Genomic DNA, 18,597 nt, shown 5'->3' with positions numbered 1-18,597 from the left:
GTTTTTATTTCCATTTCTCTAGGAGGTGGGTCAAAAAGGATCTTGCTGTGATTTATGTCATAGAGTGTTCTGCCTATGTTTTCCTCTAAGAGTTTGAGAGTGTCTGGCCTTACATGTAGGTCTTTAACCCCCACATCTTCTTTATCCACTCATCTGTGATTGACGCTTTGGTTGCTTCCATATCTTGGCAATTGTAAATAATGTTGCTGTGAACATTGGGATGTATGTATCTTTTCACATTAGTGTTTTGGGTTTTTTTTTTTTTTTTTTTAATGTATACCAAGGAATGGAATTCCTGGGTCATATGGTAGTTCTATTTTTAGTTTTTTGAGAAACCTCCATACTGTTTTCCACAGTGGCTGCACCAATTTACATTCCCACCAACAGTGGTAGGAGGGGTCCCTTTTCTCCACATTCTCACCAGCATTTGTTATTTGTGTTCTTTTTGATAATAGCCATCCTGACAGGTGTGAGGTGATACCTCATTGTGGTTTTGATTTGCACTTCACTGATGATTAGTGATGTTGAACATCTTTTCATGTGCCTGTTGGCCATCTGCATTTCTTCTTTTCTGAAAGTTCAGAGTCTGAAGTGGCTGGGCTGGGCCTCTTGAGAAAAACCAGCAGAACAGGTGTCTTGGGTTGACCTTGAATAGAGGAAGGACTTATTGGGCTTATGCTTTGTTCTCTAGAAATATTTATCAAAGTAGCGGAGGTGAGTGAAGGAGTAAGAATGACCAAGCGTTTGATGATTTCTCCTTCTTTAGAATTATCAGAGTCTGTGGACTTATGAGATGTCAAAAGAAAGCCTTTCTTCTTTCTTTCTTTCCCTGTACCAACAAATATTTTTTCGGTGCTTGTTATATGTCACGCATTTTGTTAGGTGTTGAGGAGAAGATCCCATCTCTCTTTGTTCTTGCTTACTGGGTAATAAGTATAAGTTTGCTCAGAATTTGTACATAGGCTTTGTTTGGGAATACTTTTACCAAAGCCATTAGTTAGGGTCAGGTTTAAATTATAGAGGGATTTATTAGAAATGACATGAGGTCTAGAGTTAGGCCACAGTTCAGATCCCAGCCTTGCCTCTTACTAGCTGTGTGCAAGTGCCTCTTGCTATACCAGTTCTATAATTTGTAAAATGGAAGTAATATCTAGTACCTCCTGGGGTCGTTGCAAGGACTAAATGAAATAATGTGTGTAAACCCTGAGGGCCTGCATGTAGTAGCAACTATTATTACTGCCACTTTCAGGGTTTATTTAAACTGATGTCTTAGTTTGGTACAGTGATTTCTACTGGTTCATAGAGATATTAAGTTGCATTTTATGAGTTCTTATGATTTATATATGTCTCCAATTTCCTATAAGGTAAATTTCTCAGAAAATACATGTCTTTGAGGCCCTAGGTTTTTTTGTTTTTTTTTTTTCATTTTTTCCTTGCTTGTTGGAGTTTTAAGTACTTAATGTAGAAATTAGAAACTTTTGATTCACATAAAGAAGCAAGAAAACAAATCTCCCAAAGTCCCACCATCTAGAAAACTGTGTCTTAATGTTTTGGACATTTGAGACTGATGAAAATGATTTATTCATCCCCTCAGAAAATCAAACTTTTGCCCACATATACAAACGTTTTCATTTCAGCAGTTTCCATTTGTTTACCCCCAAGTTACAAAACCCTAAGCTGACTCCCAAGCTCTAATTCCATAGAGAGAAAGCAATCAGGCCAGGCTCTGATTTCACACTCACTAAGGGCTTCTGAGTCTCTTGGTTCTTGCAGTCAGGTTACTGGTTGCTCTTTTTTTTCAGTCTTTTTTCTAAGGTCCAAGTTTTTTTTTTTTTTAATTAAATTTATTTATGTATTTATTTATTTTTTGGGTGTTGGGTCTTCGTTGCTGCGCGTGGGCTTTCTCTAGTTGCAGCGAGCGGGGGCTACTCTTGGTTGCAGTGAGTGGGCTTTTCATTGCAGTGACTTCTCTTGTAGAGGAGCACGAGCTCTAGAGCGCAGGCTCAGTAGCTGAGGTGCACGGGCTTGGTTGCCCCGCGGCATGGGGGATCTTCCCGGATCAGGACTTGAGCCCGCATCCCCTGCGTCGGCAGGTGGATTCTTTTTTTTTTTTTAACATCTTTATTGGAGTATAATTGTCCCACCCTCCCTATCCCACCCCTCTAGGGGGTCACAAACCACCTAGCTGATCTCCCTGTGCTATGCGACTGCTTCCCACTAGCTATCCACCCTACGTTTGGTAGTGTATATCTGTCCATGCCACTCTCTCACCTCGTCACAGCTTACCCTTCCCCCTCCCCATATCCTCAAGGCCATGCTCTAGTAGGTCTGTGTTTTATTCCGGTCCTACCCCTAGGCTCTTCATGACATTTTTTTTTTCTTAGATTCCATATATATGTGTTAGCCTACGGTATTTGTTTTTCTCCTTCTGACTTACTTCACTCTGTATGACAGGATTCTTAACCACTGCGCCACAAGGGAAGTCCCTCTAAGGTCCAAGTTCTTAAACTAAGAATTGGCTATCTTTGATGATCTTTTGCAATATAATTACCAACTGGACCTTTATTTGTGAACGTCTTAGTAGCTGTTTGGAGAGATGAATTTAACTTCTGATTTCCTTGCGTGTATGTTCTTGTTTGTCTTAGAGTAAATTCAAGAAAGAGATTGTGAGAGCCTGTTTTATAGGTAGAGGAGAAACCCACCGTCTTTTCCTGTTTCCTTTTTGCCTCTTCGTCCTGTCTCAGGGCTCTTTGTGCTGAAGCCTTTTCACTGGCTTCTACTGCAGTCAGAAAGAAGAGAGAACCAACTGGGGGTCTCTGGGCTGCCTCATCTGGCAGCAGTGGGAGCCGGGAACGTCTGGAATAGGTTCCCCGCCCCCACCTTTCCTCCCTATTCAGCGTCATTCATATCTAGAACTGTGTCAGGGCGGGAACTGGGGATTGGTGGAGGAATCATGTGCAGTCCATGCAGCTTGGAGGTGGGCGTCTGCAGCCCACATGCTGTACTGTACTTTATTTTCTTGGCTCCAGTGCACAGATTCCACAGAGAGAAAACAACCGCTCAGGCTCAGTTTTCACACTCACATAAGGACTTCTGAATCCCTGTTTCTTGTAGTCATGTTGCCCTTCATTTCAGTCTACAAAGACACATGTCTTACCTGTCTTTTCCTTCTGAAATCAGCAGCCCTTGTTGAAGGAGCCTGGCTCTAGATAGAGCTGTGTGCTGTATAGAGAGGGCAGGCTGAAGTCAGGGGCCTTGGGACTGCACATGTGGTGCCACTGCTGCCCTAGTTCACAGGCCTCTCTCTTCTGTTTTTTGGATTATTGTCAGGGCCTCCCATCTGTTCTTCCTGCCTCTGATCCAGCTTCCACCAGTGCATCCAAAATTTCATTCAAAGACACCCATCTGTTGATGTCATTCCCTCCTTTAAAACCTTTCAGTGGTGCTACTCTTAGGATAAAGTCCAAACTCATTTGCATGGTTTACTGGGCTCTGCAAGTCCTGGCCCCTATCTGCTTCTCCAGCCTTCTTCCTCTCACTGTCACCCCACGTACCAGCCATGCTGCCCTCTCACTGTTCCCCACATTTATCCTTTTGGCACTTTTCTATCTTTGCACTGATGATTCCTGCATCCAGCTCATCCTTCCTCATCTCTGCTGCATGTGGAATACCCAGCTCAAATGTGACCTCCTATTAGGATGCCTTCCTGGATTCCCCAGACAGGGTTTGTTGCTCTATCGTCTGCATTCTTGGGATTCAATACACCTTAGTGATTACAAGTGTGGGGCTCTAGAGTCAGACTCCCTGCTTTCAGTCCCAGCCTGGCCCCTTCCTAGATGTGTGACTGTAGGCAAAGTGAATTACCTACACTCCTGTGCCTCAGTTTCTTCATCTGTAATATGGGGATGATATTAATAACACTCATAGGTTGTTGATTAAAATAGGCAACAGTTTAAAGTGCTTAGCACAGTGCTTGGCCATAGTTAGCACTCAATATTTGTTTTTTTAAGATATTGTTGTTCTACTGGTACTTTGCATATATCTCTATTAATCTCTTATCATCTCATATATTTTTATATATCTGCCCTACTAGAACAGGTGCTCCTTCTTGAGGACAGGTGCATATCTCGTTCACTTTCCCTGGCCCCCGTGTACAAGTTTGTAGTAACTTAGTTGAATGCTTTATCACGTATAGATTTGCCTTCAGAGTGGAAATGGGCAACAGATAGAGTGAGGAATGCTTGAAATTGGGTTTGTGGATGATCACAGACCCAGAGTTGTTGTGACCTTGTTGTCAGCTGGTCTGTCTTCCTCTGTGCCTGAGCCCTTCTGCTGCCTCCAGGAGCACAGACAGTGCTTTTATGTTGCCAGGACAGGGCAGGAGGCCATGTGAAAGTTAAGCACACCCTAGGCACCTAATTCATGTCCATTTTGTTTTTGTTTTGAACTGTAGGTGACATGTCTGAGAGTAAAGCCAAGAAGATAGAAATCAAGGATGTGGATGGGCAGACCCTGAGTAAGCTGATTGACTACATCTATACGGCCGAGATTGAGGTGACTGAAGAGAATGTCCAGGTAAACTCAGCTCCAACTAATGGCTCAGTGTATTGTATATTCAGGGCCCACTGTTTTACATCATCATTTCATTTAACCCTCACAACAACTCAGTTGGTAACTGGAGAGGAATCTGAAGCTCCAGAGAGAGTAGGTGACTTGCCCTGGGTCACATGGCCAGGGTGAACGACCCTCAAACTCCTGCCTGCCTGACCATGGGACCCATGTTCTTAACCACTAGGCCAAAATCCCTCTGAATGAGCTTGGGCTCCAGAGCAGAAAGTCTTTAACTCATGCTGGCTTAAAGTGTTGGTGAAGGAAGAATTAGAAGCCTGGGTGACCCCTCTTCTCCCCAGTCATTATCTCATCTCAGGAATTTTGAGTATTGGCTTGTGAGGTTGTTAAAAGTTTTTCTTGTCTCACTGTTCATCAGAGAAATGCCTCTGAGCCTGTGGAGGTGCCAAGCACCAGGCTTGAGTGTCAGTAGGGGCATGTTGCTCCGAGACATGTTGTCTGTGCCTTTTCCTCCTTTCACCTCCCCGCCCTCATCCCAAGCCATCTGGAGCCTTGAAAGAGGAGCCAGCGAAGACTCTGCTTCACCCAAAGGTGTGGATCTTTACTGTGGGGATGTGAGACATCAGCGTCATGCTTCAGAAGGGAAGATGGTTGAGGGTGTGGCCCACGCTGGAACCCTATGAATCACCAGGCCAAACACAGATGCAGGATACACTATTTCTTGTCATTAAGGATTTTACTATTTAATTAAAGTAATGGAAATTGTATGGGATATGGAGGTTTTTTCTTCCTTCTTTTTTTTTTTAAAAGCAGAATTTCACCTTATTTAGGTGAATAGGCCGATACCTCTCTGATGACCAAAATACCTATTTCCCTTATCCAGAACACCATCCCCTTTTCTAGGATTGAGGTATTTGGGAGGCCGAATTGATAATCGTGTATTGATTCCATTTGGCCCAGATGTTTGAGTGCCTCTTACATGCCAGACACTTTATTGGGCACTGTGTTTGTACCAGTGAGCAGAGGTCATTCCATTGTCTGCTTTCATGGAATTTGTGGTCTAGGGGTGAAGACGGACACTCATCAAATAAGCACGCAAGTAATGTTTATGCACAAATTGTGATAAGTCCTTTGAAGGAAAGAAACAATTTGGATGAAGGAGGGAATCTAGGAAGGGCTCTTTCAAGAGATAAGATTTGAGCTGAGGACTGCAGGATGAGTGGAAGTTAGCTTGGTGTGGTGAAGGGTACTCTGATGGGGGTGTCAGGGCACAGGCAGGCTGAGGGTCTGAGGCACCCTGCATTTGGGCCTGTAGAGCCTGCCCCAAGGTACAGACTGCTTTTGTCTCTGGCCCCTAGACAGACTTTTGGGTGGCATAGTTTCTACAGTGATCTGGTATAATCCTCCCCTGCCCTTTTAAAATTGAGGTTTATTTTATACACAGTAAAATACATAGCCATTCCATTATTTCTGGTCTTTCCCATCCAGAGTGGAGTGGGCGAGGTCATGGTTACATACTAGGTCTAGCAGCGGAATTTAAACAGCTGAATGACTTTTGGGCAGTAACAGTAAGTGCAAAGTAATTTAGTATAAAATATGTATAGGGCATGTATGGAAAAAATTTTTTTAATGGGTGATAGTGATTTCAAATCACCATGACATTTAAATTCATTTAGGTACTTTTGAGACTGATATAAATATTGAGACTTACAAAATGCCAGAAATTACATCCTTTCAACTCTAATGAAAAATGCTAGATGTCAACCTAAAAATATGCAGGGGTAAATAATTTTAAAAAATCTTGCATTAGGGTATATCAGTAACTCATTATCATGCAGTGTGGTAGGCAGAATAGTAGCCCCCAAAGATGTTCGTGTCCTAACCCCTGGAATTTTGTGAATATGTTAGGTTGAATGTCAAAGAGGAATTAATATTGCAGATGGAATTAATGTTGCTAATCAGCTGAACATGTGATGGGAGATTAGCTTGGATTATCCAGGTGGGCTCAGTGTAATAGTTAGGGGTATTTAAATTGAAGAGGGAGGTGGAATGAGAGAACTAGAGCGATGTGACCTGGCAAGGATTCAGTTTGATGTTTCTGGGAGGCCATGAGCCGAAGAATGTGGGTGCCTGTAGAAACCTGAAGGGCAAGGAAACGTATTCTCCCTCAGAACCTCCAGAAGGAACTCACCTCTGCTGACACCTTGATTTTAGCCTGGTGAAACCCATTTGGGACTTCTGACTTCCAGATGTAAGAAAATAAATTTGTTTGTTGTTTTCGGTCACTAAAACAAAAAACAAAAACAAACAAACTTAAAACACTGTTTAGGGGAGATTGTAGAATTGCATAATTGGAACCAGATTTTTTCTCCCTTTTCTACATGTGTTTATTTAATAACCTTATTTTTCCCTGTAAAGTACAAAGTGTTTATAAGCTTAGATAGTTAGAAGATGTTCCATTCTGGATCCTTTTTGCCTGGCTGGGTATTTATCTTTGCAGCTTTGGTCTAACCCAGTGGTGGTCTCTACAGCACCAGTTACCTTAAGGCAGGTAGCAACAGATAGCGTAATCGGAGGACTCTGGAAAAAATGGCATCACCATTACTTTTAGAAACTACTTTGTAGGGGTTGTGGGGAGGGAGCCAGCGTGAAGACATGCAGCTTCAGAGGGCATGCAGAACTAAAGATGAGGCAGGAATCAAGTCTGAATGGAGACCTGGGTCCAGGCCTCAGCTTTGACGTTCATTCACACAGTACTCCTATTCTTGCCTTTTCCCACTGCAGGGGGTCAGTCTCCTGACTGTAAAGTGAGGGCATGGGACTCAGTGACCTCTGATCAGAGAAGACTCTTACTCTGCCAGCCTCTCGTTTGTTCTGCTTCCTTCCTACTAGAGCTTCTCTGATACCCCCCCTGACATCCTGCCTCAAGGATCGGTTTTCTCATCTGTAAAACAGGAATCATAATAGTACTCATTCTGTTGGGTGGTCGTGAGTTAGACTGTCTGCCTTCAAACCTTGACTCCACCATTTTCTAGCCGTGTGACCCCAAGAAGGTACTTAACCTCTCTGTGCCTCAGTATTCTTTTCTGTATTATGGGCATAATAATCGTACTTAACCTCATAGGGTTGGCGTGAGGGTTAAATGAATTACTTTAGATAAAGCACTTAGAGGAGTGCCACCCTGTGCCAACAGACAGTATGGGCACAGAGAGCACTGTGAACACAGAAGCTTTTTCGTCAAGGAGCACATGGTCTGAAGGTGGAGACAGGTGGCCAGGCAAATGCGTGCCCTCCAGTGTGGTAGGGGCCAGGGTGGAGGTACCCAGGAAGCAGGCAATGGTCATCACCCCCTTGATGGGGATGGTCAGGGCAGGCCTCACTGAGGAAGTGTTGTGTGTGCTGGGTCTTGAAGGAAGGTCTGGGAGGTCAGGCCTGCCTCCTCTTCCACTTGTCTGTGTCCCTACTGGCGTGTGAGCCCCTGGAGGGGCCTGTTGCATTCATTTGTATGTGGGAATGGGGAGGGGGCTGCATGTGCAGGGGCTCCCCTGAGAAGCACAATGTGGAACCTTCAGGAAACTGCATTGTTTGGAATCAGTCAGATATGTGAACTATTTTCCTTTTTCTCCCTCACTTTAAACTATGGTTTGGTCAGGGGTGACCTTGGGGGAAAACAAAACAAAAAAAGTTGAGAAGAGAAAGTTTAGATCAAAATGTGGTTGCTTCTTACTGCTGTGATGTACCTGCTGAGAGTTGCTCACAAGCTGTCTGTGAGGACAGTGTGTGTTGAGGATTTGGTGCACTGAAGCGGTGAGCATGGAGGCACCTGGGGGAACAAGGGTCAGAGACTTGGGGCTTGGTTAAGTGACTGGGAGATGATGCCCTAAATCTCTTCCCAGCCACACATACCTTGGAGAGTCTGAGCTGCCCTCCTATGGTGGAGGTAACAAGTCGTAACTGTTATTTATTGATGCTCATTGTAAGCCAAGCATGTGTTGATTATTTCACATGCATTATTTCATTTAATTATCGTAACCACCACTGGAAGGTTCTACTATGATTCTTCTCTTACAGTTGAAGGAACTGATGCTCCAGGGGGTTAAGTGGGTAGTACCCACAGTCACACAGGTAGTTAAGTGGTGGAGTTGGGGTTTGAATCCAGCTCTCTCCAGCTCACTGTGCCCTGTTGATGTGGTCAACTCGAGTTTCATGTTAAATCAATGATCAGAATCTTGACTTCGGCTCGTAATAATTAATAATAATAAAAACCAGTTTAACTGACGAATTCTTATGCACCAAACACTGGGTTAGCTGCTTTAAATGTATTATCTCATTTGAGCCCAACAACAAGCCTTTAAGGCAGTACTATTATTTTCATTTTACTGTTGAGGAGTCAGAGGTACAGAGAGGTTAAGTAATTTGCCTTTAGTCACATGGCTGGTAAGTGGAGAAGTCAATATTCTAAGTGACACTATACTTGAATAAAAAAATTAAAAATATATTCTAAGGACACATTTAATCACAGTACTGTTTTGCTAGCTCTCCTGTTCATCTATCTGTACACCTCTCTCTCTCTCTCTCTCTCTCTCTCTCTCTCTCTCTCGCCCCCTCTCTCTCTCTCCCCCTTTCTTCTTTCTCTCAGTAGATTTTTATTTAGCACTATTTCTGTGCCTCATGCCTGGTGCTGGCAGAGGCAGACCCCCTGCTGTGTGGTGTGGGCAGAGGCCCTGGGCAGGCTTGCCACCTGGCCCTCTGGCTGGTACCGTCCCTCTATGCATGGCCCTGCCTTTCTGAAATTCCAGGAGTAGGTGCATTCTGAGGCAGGGCATTTCCTTTTGTTTTTGTTAAAGGAAACAAACTCTGTGACGGGATATCCTCTGCTGTGTTTTCATGTTATCCGAGGGAGAGGAAAAAAACAAAACAGCGCCTGCATGTGAAAAATGGAGGGAAGCCTTTTGCAAGCTGGAGGGGAACCTGTAAACTCTCTGCTGAGGGTCATTCCAGGGCCTGTTTTCCCAGAACCAAAATGCTGAGACGGCGAGAGGCAAGCTGAAAGCTTTTAACCCAGAGTCGTCTTCTCTTCCTGCAGCGATTCCAGCCAACTGCTCCTTCTCAGGTCTCAACCTCCTTCCAGGGGCCAAGCAGCACGGCCCTAGTGATTCCACCAGGACAGTCTTGCTTCCAAGCTGAGGACCTGAGCTTGGCCTCTTGTTCCTAATCTTGTTACTGCTGCCACTTGAGGGAGTCGAGTTGCAGGCGAGATAAGAGAAGAGGAAATCCTCTTTTAGCCCTTGTTGTGGGAGAGGGAAGCAAAGACCACCTCCTGGACGTTTTTCGCTCTCTTTTCTTTTGCAGCCTCTGGGGATTTGTGTTGACTCGCCTTGTGTGCAGCCCCCAGAGCCCTACTGGACCAGGCCCCCGTTTATCCCTGAGACTCAGCATTTGAGCAGTGATACATTCTCCAGCCTCTAAACCCTCTCAGCATTCTGAATCCCTTTGCTTTTCTTCACGCCTTCCTGTATGAAGCAAGTGGATCGCAGCATAAGATCAAAGAGAGGGAGGGAAGGGGCGATTAGAGAAACCACCAGCCCCGCTCATTTTGGGAAGTCACCTTGGGAATGCTTTCGGGCAGAAGTGGACCCAAAGAGGATGGGGGGAGGGTGTGTGGAGAGGTGGAAAGCCTGATCATTTTTGTCTGCTAAGTGGGTTTTGTGAACAGTAGGGAAGTTGAAAGCTGTGTGGGTAGCTCTATCCAGGGAGGTTCTAAAAACTGAAAGTATAACCTAAGGAATGTGTTCAGAAAGTATTTATTATTTCATTTCTTTGGATGGCTGTCATGAGCTTGAAAAATTAAGCCCCAAACTGTGCGGCTGTCTTTGTGGGGAAGAAGAGGGCAAGGAAGCGGAGGACGTGTGTCCCTGGCGTGATCGCATCTTGGCTTGGCGGGGATGCAATCTGGGGGCGGATTGGACTCTCAGAAATTCCTTCTCTGCGGACCTAAAGGGCTGCTGTCCATTTCGGCCTCTAATCACACCTGACCCTTGGGGGCTTGCCACTGCCGAGTAGGGTGTGTGCTGGACAGCATTGGATTACTCCTCTCCACCAGGGTTTCTTAGTGTAACTGGATACAAGTTTCTGGTCTCTGGGGTGAACAACCACCCCAGTTTGCCCAGGAGTGAGGGCTCTCCTGGGACACAGGACTTCGAGTGCTAAAACTGGCAAAGTTTCAGCAAACCAGGATGGTTGGTCAACCTATGGCCCTAACTCTAGGGTTTATAGCTGGTGCTGGTCGGGGCGGGTGTCATGGAGGTCATTTGGGGGTTTGGAACACGACTTTCCTTTCCTGGTATGTATTCAGCAAGAATGGTTAATGGTTCTCCACTTAACTCTCAGGGAGAGACTAATCTGGTCCTGGAATCTGTTTGGCTGGGCTGAGCAAGCTCACAGGTTAATTGAGTTTCCCAGTTTATGGCTGCTCCGTGGGGACGTGGCAGTCTAGTGGGGCTGGAGTTCAGGTGGTCAGATTTGGAGCCTGGCTATGTTCACTTATGGTCTCAAAGTCTCCAGAACGGGTGATCTTATCTTTTTCCTTCTCTGGAATGAATCAGTGGTTCAGAAAATACCAAGGACAGGATGGTAATTTACTGCTGTATTGCTGGGGACATAGGGTAGTGGAAGAGAGAGGGCAGAGGAAGGAGAGAGGAGATGTTTTCTAGAATTTGGCTATCGTGAGGGAGAGGTTTAAGCCTGCAGGTAGGAAGAGCTTTCCTTTGAGAGCAGGCTTTTAAACTTGGGAGCAGGACCACTGTTAGTGGAGGCTTTTGGTGGCATCTGTGTGGGCAGGAATGAGGAAGGGTGGCTATAACTGCCCCAGTTTTTGCACTGAAAGTCCTGTGTCCTGGGAAACTCCTCGGTCTGGGGCCAACCTGGGTGGCTGGTGACCCTAGTGGTGGGACAAGGCCCAAGAATGGGCAGTGGGGCAGAGATTTTGGCCTTAGCCCATGGAGGTGAGGAGAGCTAGAGATGAGGCTCAGAGCTGTTTTGGGAGACAACCAGCCTCCAGAATTTAAATCACTCAAAAAAAAAAAAAAAAAAAAGACTTTTGTAGTGCCCTGAGTCAAGAAACAAATGCATCTTCAGCCCTTGTCTTCCTGGGCAAGCCCGTGTGGATGGGAATACCTGGAGTCTGGCTGGCCCAGACACTCTCCCTGAGAGTCAGGGGGGCAGCTGAGAGCACAGGCCCAGGACACGGGGGTTGTTTTGGGGTGAAATGGACGCTGGGGGTCCCTGAGCGATGCAGTCTCAAGCCAAACAGTTCTGCTCTGATTTTTTTTTTTTCTAAATTTCTTTTTGTTAAGTCACTCTCAGAACATCTACCCCTCCCACAGGGTCGGGGAGGGAGGGGTAGCAGAGCTGGTGTCAAGAAGGACTCTGACAACGATCATGGTTTTTGATCCGAGGGCAGGCTTCGGCAGCTGTGGCAAAGTCCTAGGGAGCTTGACCAGGGTTGACAGTCTGAGCACCCATCTGGCCTGTTCAAGCTAGTCTTCCCTGGCTTTTAGGAAAAACACATGCACACACACCTGAGCAGGAACTATTTCTGTCTTCCAGGATACAGTATAAATACTCATGTGTCTCATGACCTTTTAAAAGGAAACTTCGCTCTCCTTTTGCCGAGACTGTACTCAGAAATGTTCTTTATTATTTATCTGTTGGATGGGAGAGTAGAGTGTGTCTGTTTGAGTCCCAATGGATTTGGGGATGATGCTCTTGTTCCAGTAGATTATAAACTCAGGGGTCTGATTTCTCTTGCTTACCTACCACTGAATCACAAAGGCTGGCCCACAGGTGCTCAGTAATTAAATGGTGAATGAGCTTGTGAGCAAGTTAATAAAGACCTTTGAGTGAAGACAGTAGCTAAAGGCTGTAAGGCAGTGGTTCTCAAACTTGGCTATACATTAGAAGCACCTGGGGAACTTTAGCAATATCTCACTGTCCAGGCTACATCCCATTCCTATTAAGTTGAATCTTTGGGGGTGAGACCCAGGCATCAGTATTTTAAAAATTCTCCTGGTGATTCTCCAGGTAGGAGGACCAATTTGTCTTAGCTTGGGCTGCTGTAACAAAATACCACAGAGTGGATGGCTTACACAACAGAAATTAATTTTCTCACAGTGTTAGAAGTACAAGATCAAGGTTCCAGCTGATTGAGTTTCTGGTGAGGGCTTTCTTACTAGCTTGCAGAAGGCCACCTTCTCCTTGTGTCCTTGCACGGTAGAGAGAGAGAGAGAGAGAGAGAGAGAGAGAGAGAGAGAACGAGAACGAACTCTGGTATCTATTTCTCTTCTTATAAGGGTACCAGCCCTGCTGGATTAGGGCCCCACCCTTCTGACCTCATTTAACCTATCTCCAAATACCGCCCAAATTTGGGGTTAGGGCTTCAACATATAAAGTTTTGCAGGGGACACAAACACTCAGCCTATAAGGGTCTTGTTACTCAAAGTGTGGTTCATGGACCAGCAGCTGCAAGCATAGCCTGGGTACTCATTCGAAATGGAGGCTCTTGGGCCCCACCCCAAACTTATTGAGTCAGAATCTGCATGTTAATAAGATCCCAAGGGGAATCCATATACACATTAGCCACTGGGAGGCACTGCTGGGCTGTAGGGAGACAGAGAGTCTGTTGGTGCGTAGGGTCCATGAAGTGGAGAGTAGTGGGGACTAAGGCTGGGCTTGCCTCAAAGTCTAGGCCGAGAAGTTTGGACTTACTTGGGCAGGTAGTGGAGAGCCGTGCAAAGACCTTGAGCTTGGGTGTGGTCTGATTAGAGCACTGCTTTGAGGAGATGAGACCCTGGTGGTGGGATCCTGCAAGTCAGAATGTCACCTTCTCTTCCAGGTGCTGCTCCCAGCAGCCAGCTTGCTGCAGCTCATGGATGTTCGCCAGAACTGCTGTGACTTCCTGCAATCTCAGTTGCATCCCACCAATTGCCTGGGTATCCGCGCGTTTGCAGACGTGCACACCTGTACCGACCTCCTGCAGCAGGCCAACGCTTATGCAGGTAATGGGGAGCGGGGTGGCTGTACCTCTCTGAGCTTGTGGATTTAATAACCTGGTCTGTGGTGGACTCCTCAAAGATGATGAGAAGTGCGCTCTGCTATGAAAAAGTTATAATTTAGTCAGGGAGACAAGACACAGGTGGAAAGATAATTAACAATAGAAGAGTTCAGCTCATTGCCAAGTGGAATGTGATTAATTGTCCGATGAATGGTACAGACAGTGATTTTCATGAGAGAAGAGGAAGGAGATCTGAGAAGACTTCGTGGGGGAAGAGTAATTTGAGCTAGGTCTTGAAGTAAATCTTCGTCATTTAGGAAAATTTCTATTTTGATCAATGTGTTCTATGACCACGATTTGAAAAGTCAAATACTATTGCAAGGCTTATAATGATAAGTAAGAGTTTCCTGCTCTGCTTTTCCACATGAAGTCTTGCTCTCTAGAGCCACTCACTTGCAATTCTAAAAGAATTAAAATACATGTGCTGATTTAGCTAAAAGCTGCTTTTTCTGATATTTACCTCTATTTACCTAAATAAAATGTTTGTACCACTATTTTTGGATTTACTAGTTTTAGATGTTATCTGTTGACTTCTCACAGGAGAATAATTGTGCTTTCATAGACGTCCCCCTCATATACATACACTGTTCCCCTCTCTTTATTCTTCTAACATCATTTCTACAGCTGAGATAAGTTATAATTAGTTTTTTATCAGAAAACTTTTTATTCAGTAAGGCAGTTAATAAAATGCTTTTTCTTTTACACAGTGGCTGCTACAACCGCTAACTCTTGTAAGACAGATACACTGAACAGTCTTCTCAGTATATCAGATAATCTGTTGAGTCCATTTTATTTTTCTTGGCAACGTTCTCCCTGCTAGAGCTTGTCATCTTGCTATTTTAATGGGGTTTTCGGAGGGAGTAGTGATGAACATGAATGTTCGGCCCACCACGTTTAGCTGGAAAGAAGTCTTCGCTGGTATTTATTTCAACTTGAGGACGAAGGTCATGAGTGAGCTAGGAAACAGATCTGGTCATATGAATCAATAGATTCAGTCATGGCCACCTCCTTCCCTTGCAGTAAAGCCTCTCATTCTTCCCCCTGCCCAAACAAACACCAGCATAGCTGCTGTCTGTTCTGTGTCTCATGTCCAGCTAATGTCTGCAAGTTAACTGAGGACCTGCTGGCTGCCCACCTGCCAGCTCCCTGTGCTGTGTTAGCCCCTTGATCCACAAGTCAACAAGCATTTCTTCAGCATCCTCTTTTGTTCTCATCAAGCCCCAGACCCCAGGAGCCTACACAGACTCTCATTTCTTCCTGAGGTCTGTTTCTGAGGACACAAACGGGACCAGCTGTTAGGATGATGTCAATGATGATGATTTTTGTGAAGGACATTCCCCAGTCACCGCAGTTCTGAATTCCTCTGACTCTTCCTGGCCCTAATCCTTGACTCTCCTGTTTCTCTGCTGTCCCTCCTGTGACTGCCTTTCCCAGCGTTGTACCCCACTTCCTTTCTCTTCTCAGGGAGCCGTCGCTAGTCCAGCCACTTTCTTGAGGGATGTGTTCAGACTTTGCTTCACCAGGAGCTGAGAGCTTGGCCAAGGCCCAGGTCAGCGTGTGGACATCTGCTGGTGCAGTGGCAAAGGGAGAGTGATTAGACGCCCGAAGGTCTCTGTCTCTCTTCCTGGTCTCCCCTCCCCAGCCCTCTCTTTCTATATAGTGCACGTGCTTGCATGCACACAGCAGGTATCACATCCCTTTGTAGTTGGCTTACAAGGTCGCCTGAGGTTTGGGCCGTGTACCGAACCCCACCTTTAACAAAGGCTGCCAGGTTCTTCTGGCTTGGCTCTCCCCTACTTTCAAAATCTGTGTTTTCTCCCTTTGCCCTTTTCACTGTCTGATGGTGAGACTCACCTGTGGGAGAGTGGGGAGGATGCAGTTGGGGACATATCGTGGTCTTGGTGCTCCTGGGTCCTGATCTGGGCATGGTGATTGGGTTCTGCAGCATTGTGGGTGTGTGTATTCAGTGTCCTGGTGAATTACTTTTAGCTAGCGTTTACTGAGCTCTACTTTGGGTCACATCCTAGGCTAAGCAGTTTATGTGCATTTAATGCATACAACAGCTGAGGAAACTAAGGTACAGAGGCGTGAAGTAATTTGTTGGGGTCATCTGGAAGAGACAGAGACAGGATTCAAACCCAGACAGTGTTTACTCCAGAGCCATGTTTTTAACTGCTACATTCTGTGGCTTCCAGGCCCAGTTTGGATGTAGGGTGGCTCTGTGACTCAGTAACTGTGGAGTGTTGGTGGCTATAGAGCTGGCATTTTCCATCGGAAGTGTGAGCCTCGAAGTCTGTGCCATGCAGTTACCAAATCCCAACAACCAGGCAGAGTAGACAGACGGCCAGCTGTCTCTGCTAGATGTGGGGTGTTTAGTCATCTTGGGGTGGAGAAGTGAGACGTGGATATCTTCTCTTCCGCCTTGGGAGGCTGCCCCCCAGGAGCACGTGGAGGCAGCCCCCTCACTGCACGTGTGAGCCCTCCTCCTTTCCCTGTCTCGGTCAGCGCGACTTAGGGCTGAGAGCCTCTGCCTGTCTTTCAGGCCTTCCGTGGACCTGGGACCAGCTCCTGGATAGTTTTCTTTGCAGCCGTCAGCTGTATGCAGCAGGGAAAATAAAAATCATATTTTTAAGGTAGTGTGGTAACGCAGAGGTTGATAAGACCATGATGAGAAGACAGAAGAAGCAGTGTGAAGGTAAGACTTCACACGGTACAGTGCTTAGAGAAGGAAATAAAAAATGATTATCTGTGCTCACTCCCTCGCACCCACCCACTGCTGTGGGCCTGCTTTGTGTTTTTGATCTTGCACCTCCTGACTTGAGATGGAACCTGGCGGCTCTGCCATTGCTGCCTGCTGAGACAGAGCAGCCACCTTGTCCCATTTTAACTGTGGGGGTGTGGGTACTGGCCAGAGTCACACACAAGGGTCAGTGTCAGCCCCTGCGGTCACAGGCTTCCCTGGCCCGATGCCTCGAGTTAGGAGGTATTTTAGCCCACAGACTATGAGACCCTCCAGATCAGAACCAGGGATCACACCAGCCAACACTTTGGAGCTGAGTGGCCCTAGGCCTGTTTGTTTTCTTCTCTCTCTCTGATGGGGGTAGTTCATCCTGCCTTGTTTCCAGGATGGTTTGTGGGTCGGGGGGACAGGGAGGAGAGCCCCCTGCAGAAGTAGGTGCCACCCAGGGCCGTGCTCTGGAGCCTCCCTGCCACTCACGCCGTCTGTAGTAAGAGAGCCTCAGAGCTGGGACCTGGTGGAGAGATGGGACTCCTCGGGTCACCACCACTGCCCCTGCTGCAGACTGCGTGCACTTTGGGGGAGGAGGACCATTTCCAGAGCTTCTGATTGTGGTTTCTCTGTATGCAGATACACAGCGAGGTATGTCCTGCCTCCCTCTCTTCCCCAGTCTCTGGCCAGCTGGCCTCTGCCTTCACCTGTCCATAGCCCAAAGCTGTGCCTCAATTCTGTTCCTCTTCCTTCTCTAAGATGAGCTTTCTTTTTCTGTTTTTATTATTATTGCTATTGTTATTGCTATCTTAATACAAAACCACCTGTGATTATTACAGAAGCAGCCGACAGGCAGAAAGAGCAGGAAAAGCACCACAATCCTACCCAGAGGGAGTCACGGGCAGCACCCTGGTATATAGCTTTCCCAGTCTTTTTCATTCCACGTGTATGTTTTCCAGCCTAAAAAAATCTTAGCAGTATATTCTGAACAACTTTCCATGTTAGCAGACATATTTCTATACCATTATTTTAAAACTTTAGAGAATGTATTCAATAAAAGCAACTTGTACCTGTGATAAAAGTTTCAAACAGGACACAAGGTATAAAATGCTCAGCTGATCTTCTCCCAGCCCCTCTTAAGGGAGCAGGGGACTCTCTTGGGTATCCCTACAAAATATGTATATATTACGCTTTTAAACTTACACAAATAGAAGCCTCTGTACTCGTTACACTTAAAAAAATTTTTTTTTTTACGTAGTACAATATCTTCGAGTTCTTGGCAGACCCTTGTGTATGGCTACATCTTACTATTTTGTCTACTGCATCATAGGGATGAACTGTAATGAACTACAATTTATTTAACTAGTCCTCTCTTTTTTTTTTTTTTTTTTTTTTTTTTGCGGTACGCGGGCCTCTCACTGCTGTGGCCTCTCCCGGGGCGGAGCACAGGCTCCGGACGCGCAGGCTCAGTGGCCATGGCTCACGGGCCCAACCGCTCCGCGGCATGTGGGATCTTCCCGGACCGGGGCACGAACCCGTGTCCCCTAGCATCGGCAGGCGGACTCTCAACCACTGCGCCACCAGGGAAGCCCCATAACTAGTCCTCTCTTGATGAACATTAATGTTACCAGTTTTTTTCTTTCACATAAAATGCTTTAGCAAGAATTATTTTATGTAATATTTTGCAGTAAACTTGCTGCTTTGTAAGTAATAGTGAGCTTGTACCTGTAGGGTACCATCTTAGTAGCATAAAGTAGCTGAAAGAGACTGAGCATTAAAAAAAGATACTGCCAAATTGCTGTCTAAAAGAGGAACTACTTTTAAGGTCGACGATGGCCTTCTGATAAGTCTTCATACCCCTGGCGAAGGTGGACACAGCATGGCTCTGCCCGGCTGGAGCACGACTTCTTTCCACCCTATTTGATGTCCTGTTTGGAATGGGCCTTTCTCTTCCTGCTGTGGCAGTCCCTTCTGCTTCCTCTGGGTCCAGTTTCCCCTTCAGGGTTATGCCCCCAGATTTTTTTTTTTTTTTTTTTTGTGGTATGCGGGCCTCCCTCTGCTGCGGCCTCTCCCGTTGCGGAGCACAGGCTCCGGACGCACAGGCTCAGTGGCCATGGCCCACGGGCCCAGCCGCTCTGCGGCATGTGGGATCCTCCCAGACCGGGGCGCGAACCCGGTTCCCCTGCAT

General features: G+C 46.1%; 1 protein-coding gene across 1 annotated transcript in view; it reads left to right on the top strand.

Annotated features, from left to right (window-relative positions):
* Window positions 1-4,453: 4,453 nt before the first annotated feature.
* KLHL3 (kelch like family member 3) overlaps window positions 4,454-18,597 on the top strand; it is a 69,671-nt gene continuing 55,527 nt past the window's right edge. Inside the window, exons 1-2 of the mRNA XM_024122461.3 lie at window positions 4,454-4,575; window positions 13,463-13,625. Coding sequence (XP_023978229.1) covers window positions 4,459-4,575; window positions 13,463-13,625 — 280 coding nt within the window. The 5' untranslated portion in view covers window positions 4,454-4,458. The remainder of the gene's footprint in view (window positions 4,576-13,462; window positions 13,626-18,597) is intronic.

The sequence above is a fragment of the Physeter macrocephalus genome, chromosome 8, assembly GCF_002837175.3.
Source record: "Physeter macrocephalus isolate SW-GA chromosome 8, ASM283717v5, whole genome shotgun sequence".
NCBI lineage: Eukaryota > Metazoa > Chordata > Mammalia > Artiodactyla > Physeteridae > Physeter > Physeter macrocephalus.
The sequence above is the reverse complement of the archived record's forward strand: the minus strand, read 5'-3'. Positions and strand labels throughout refer to the sequence as shown.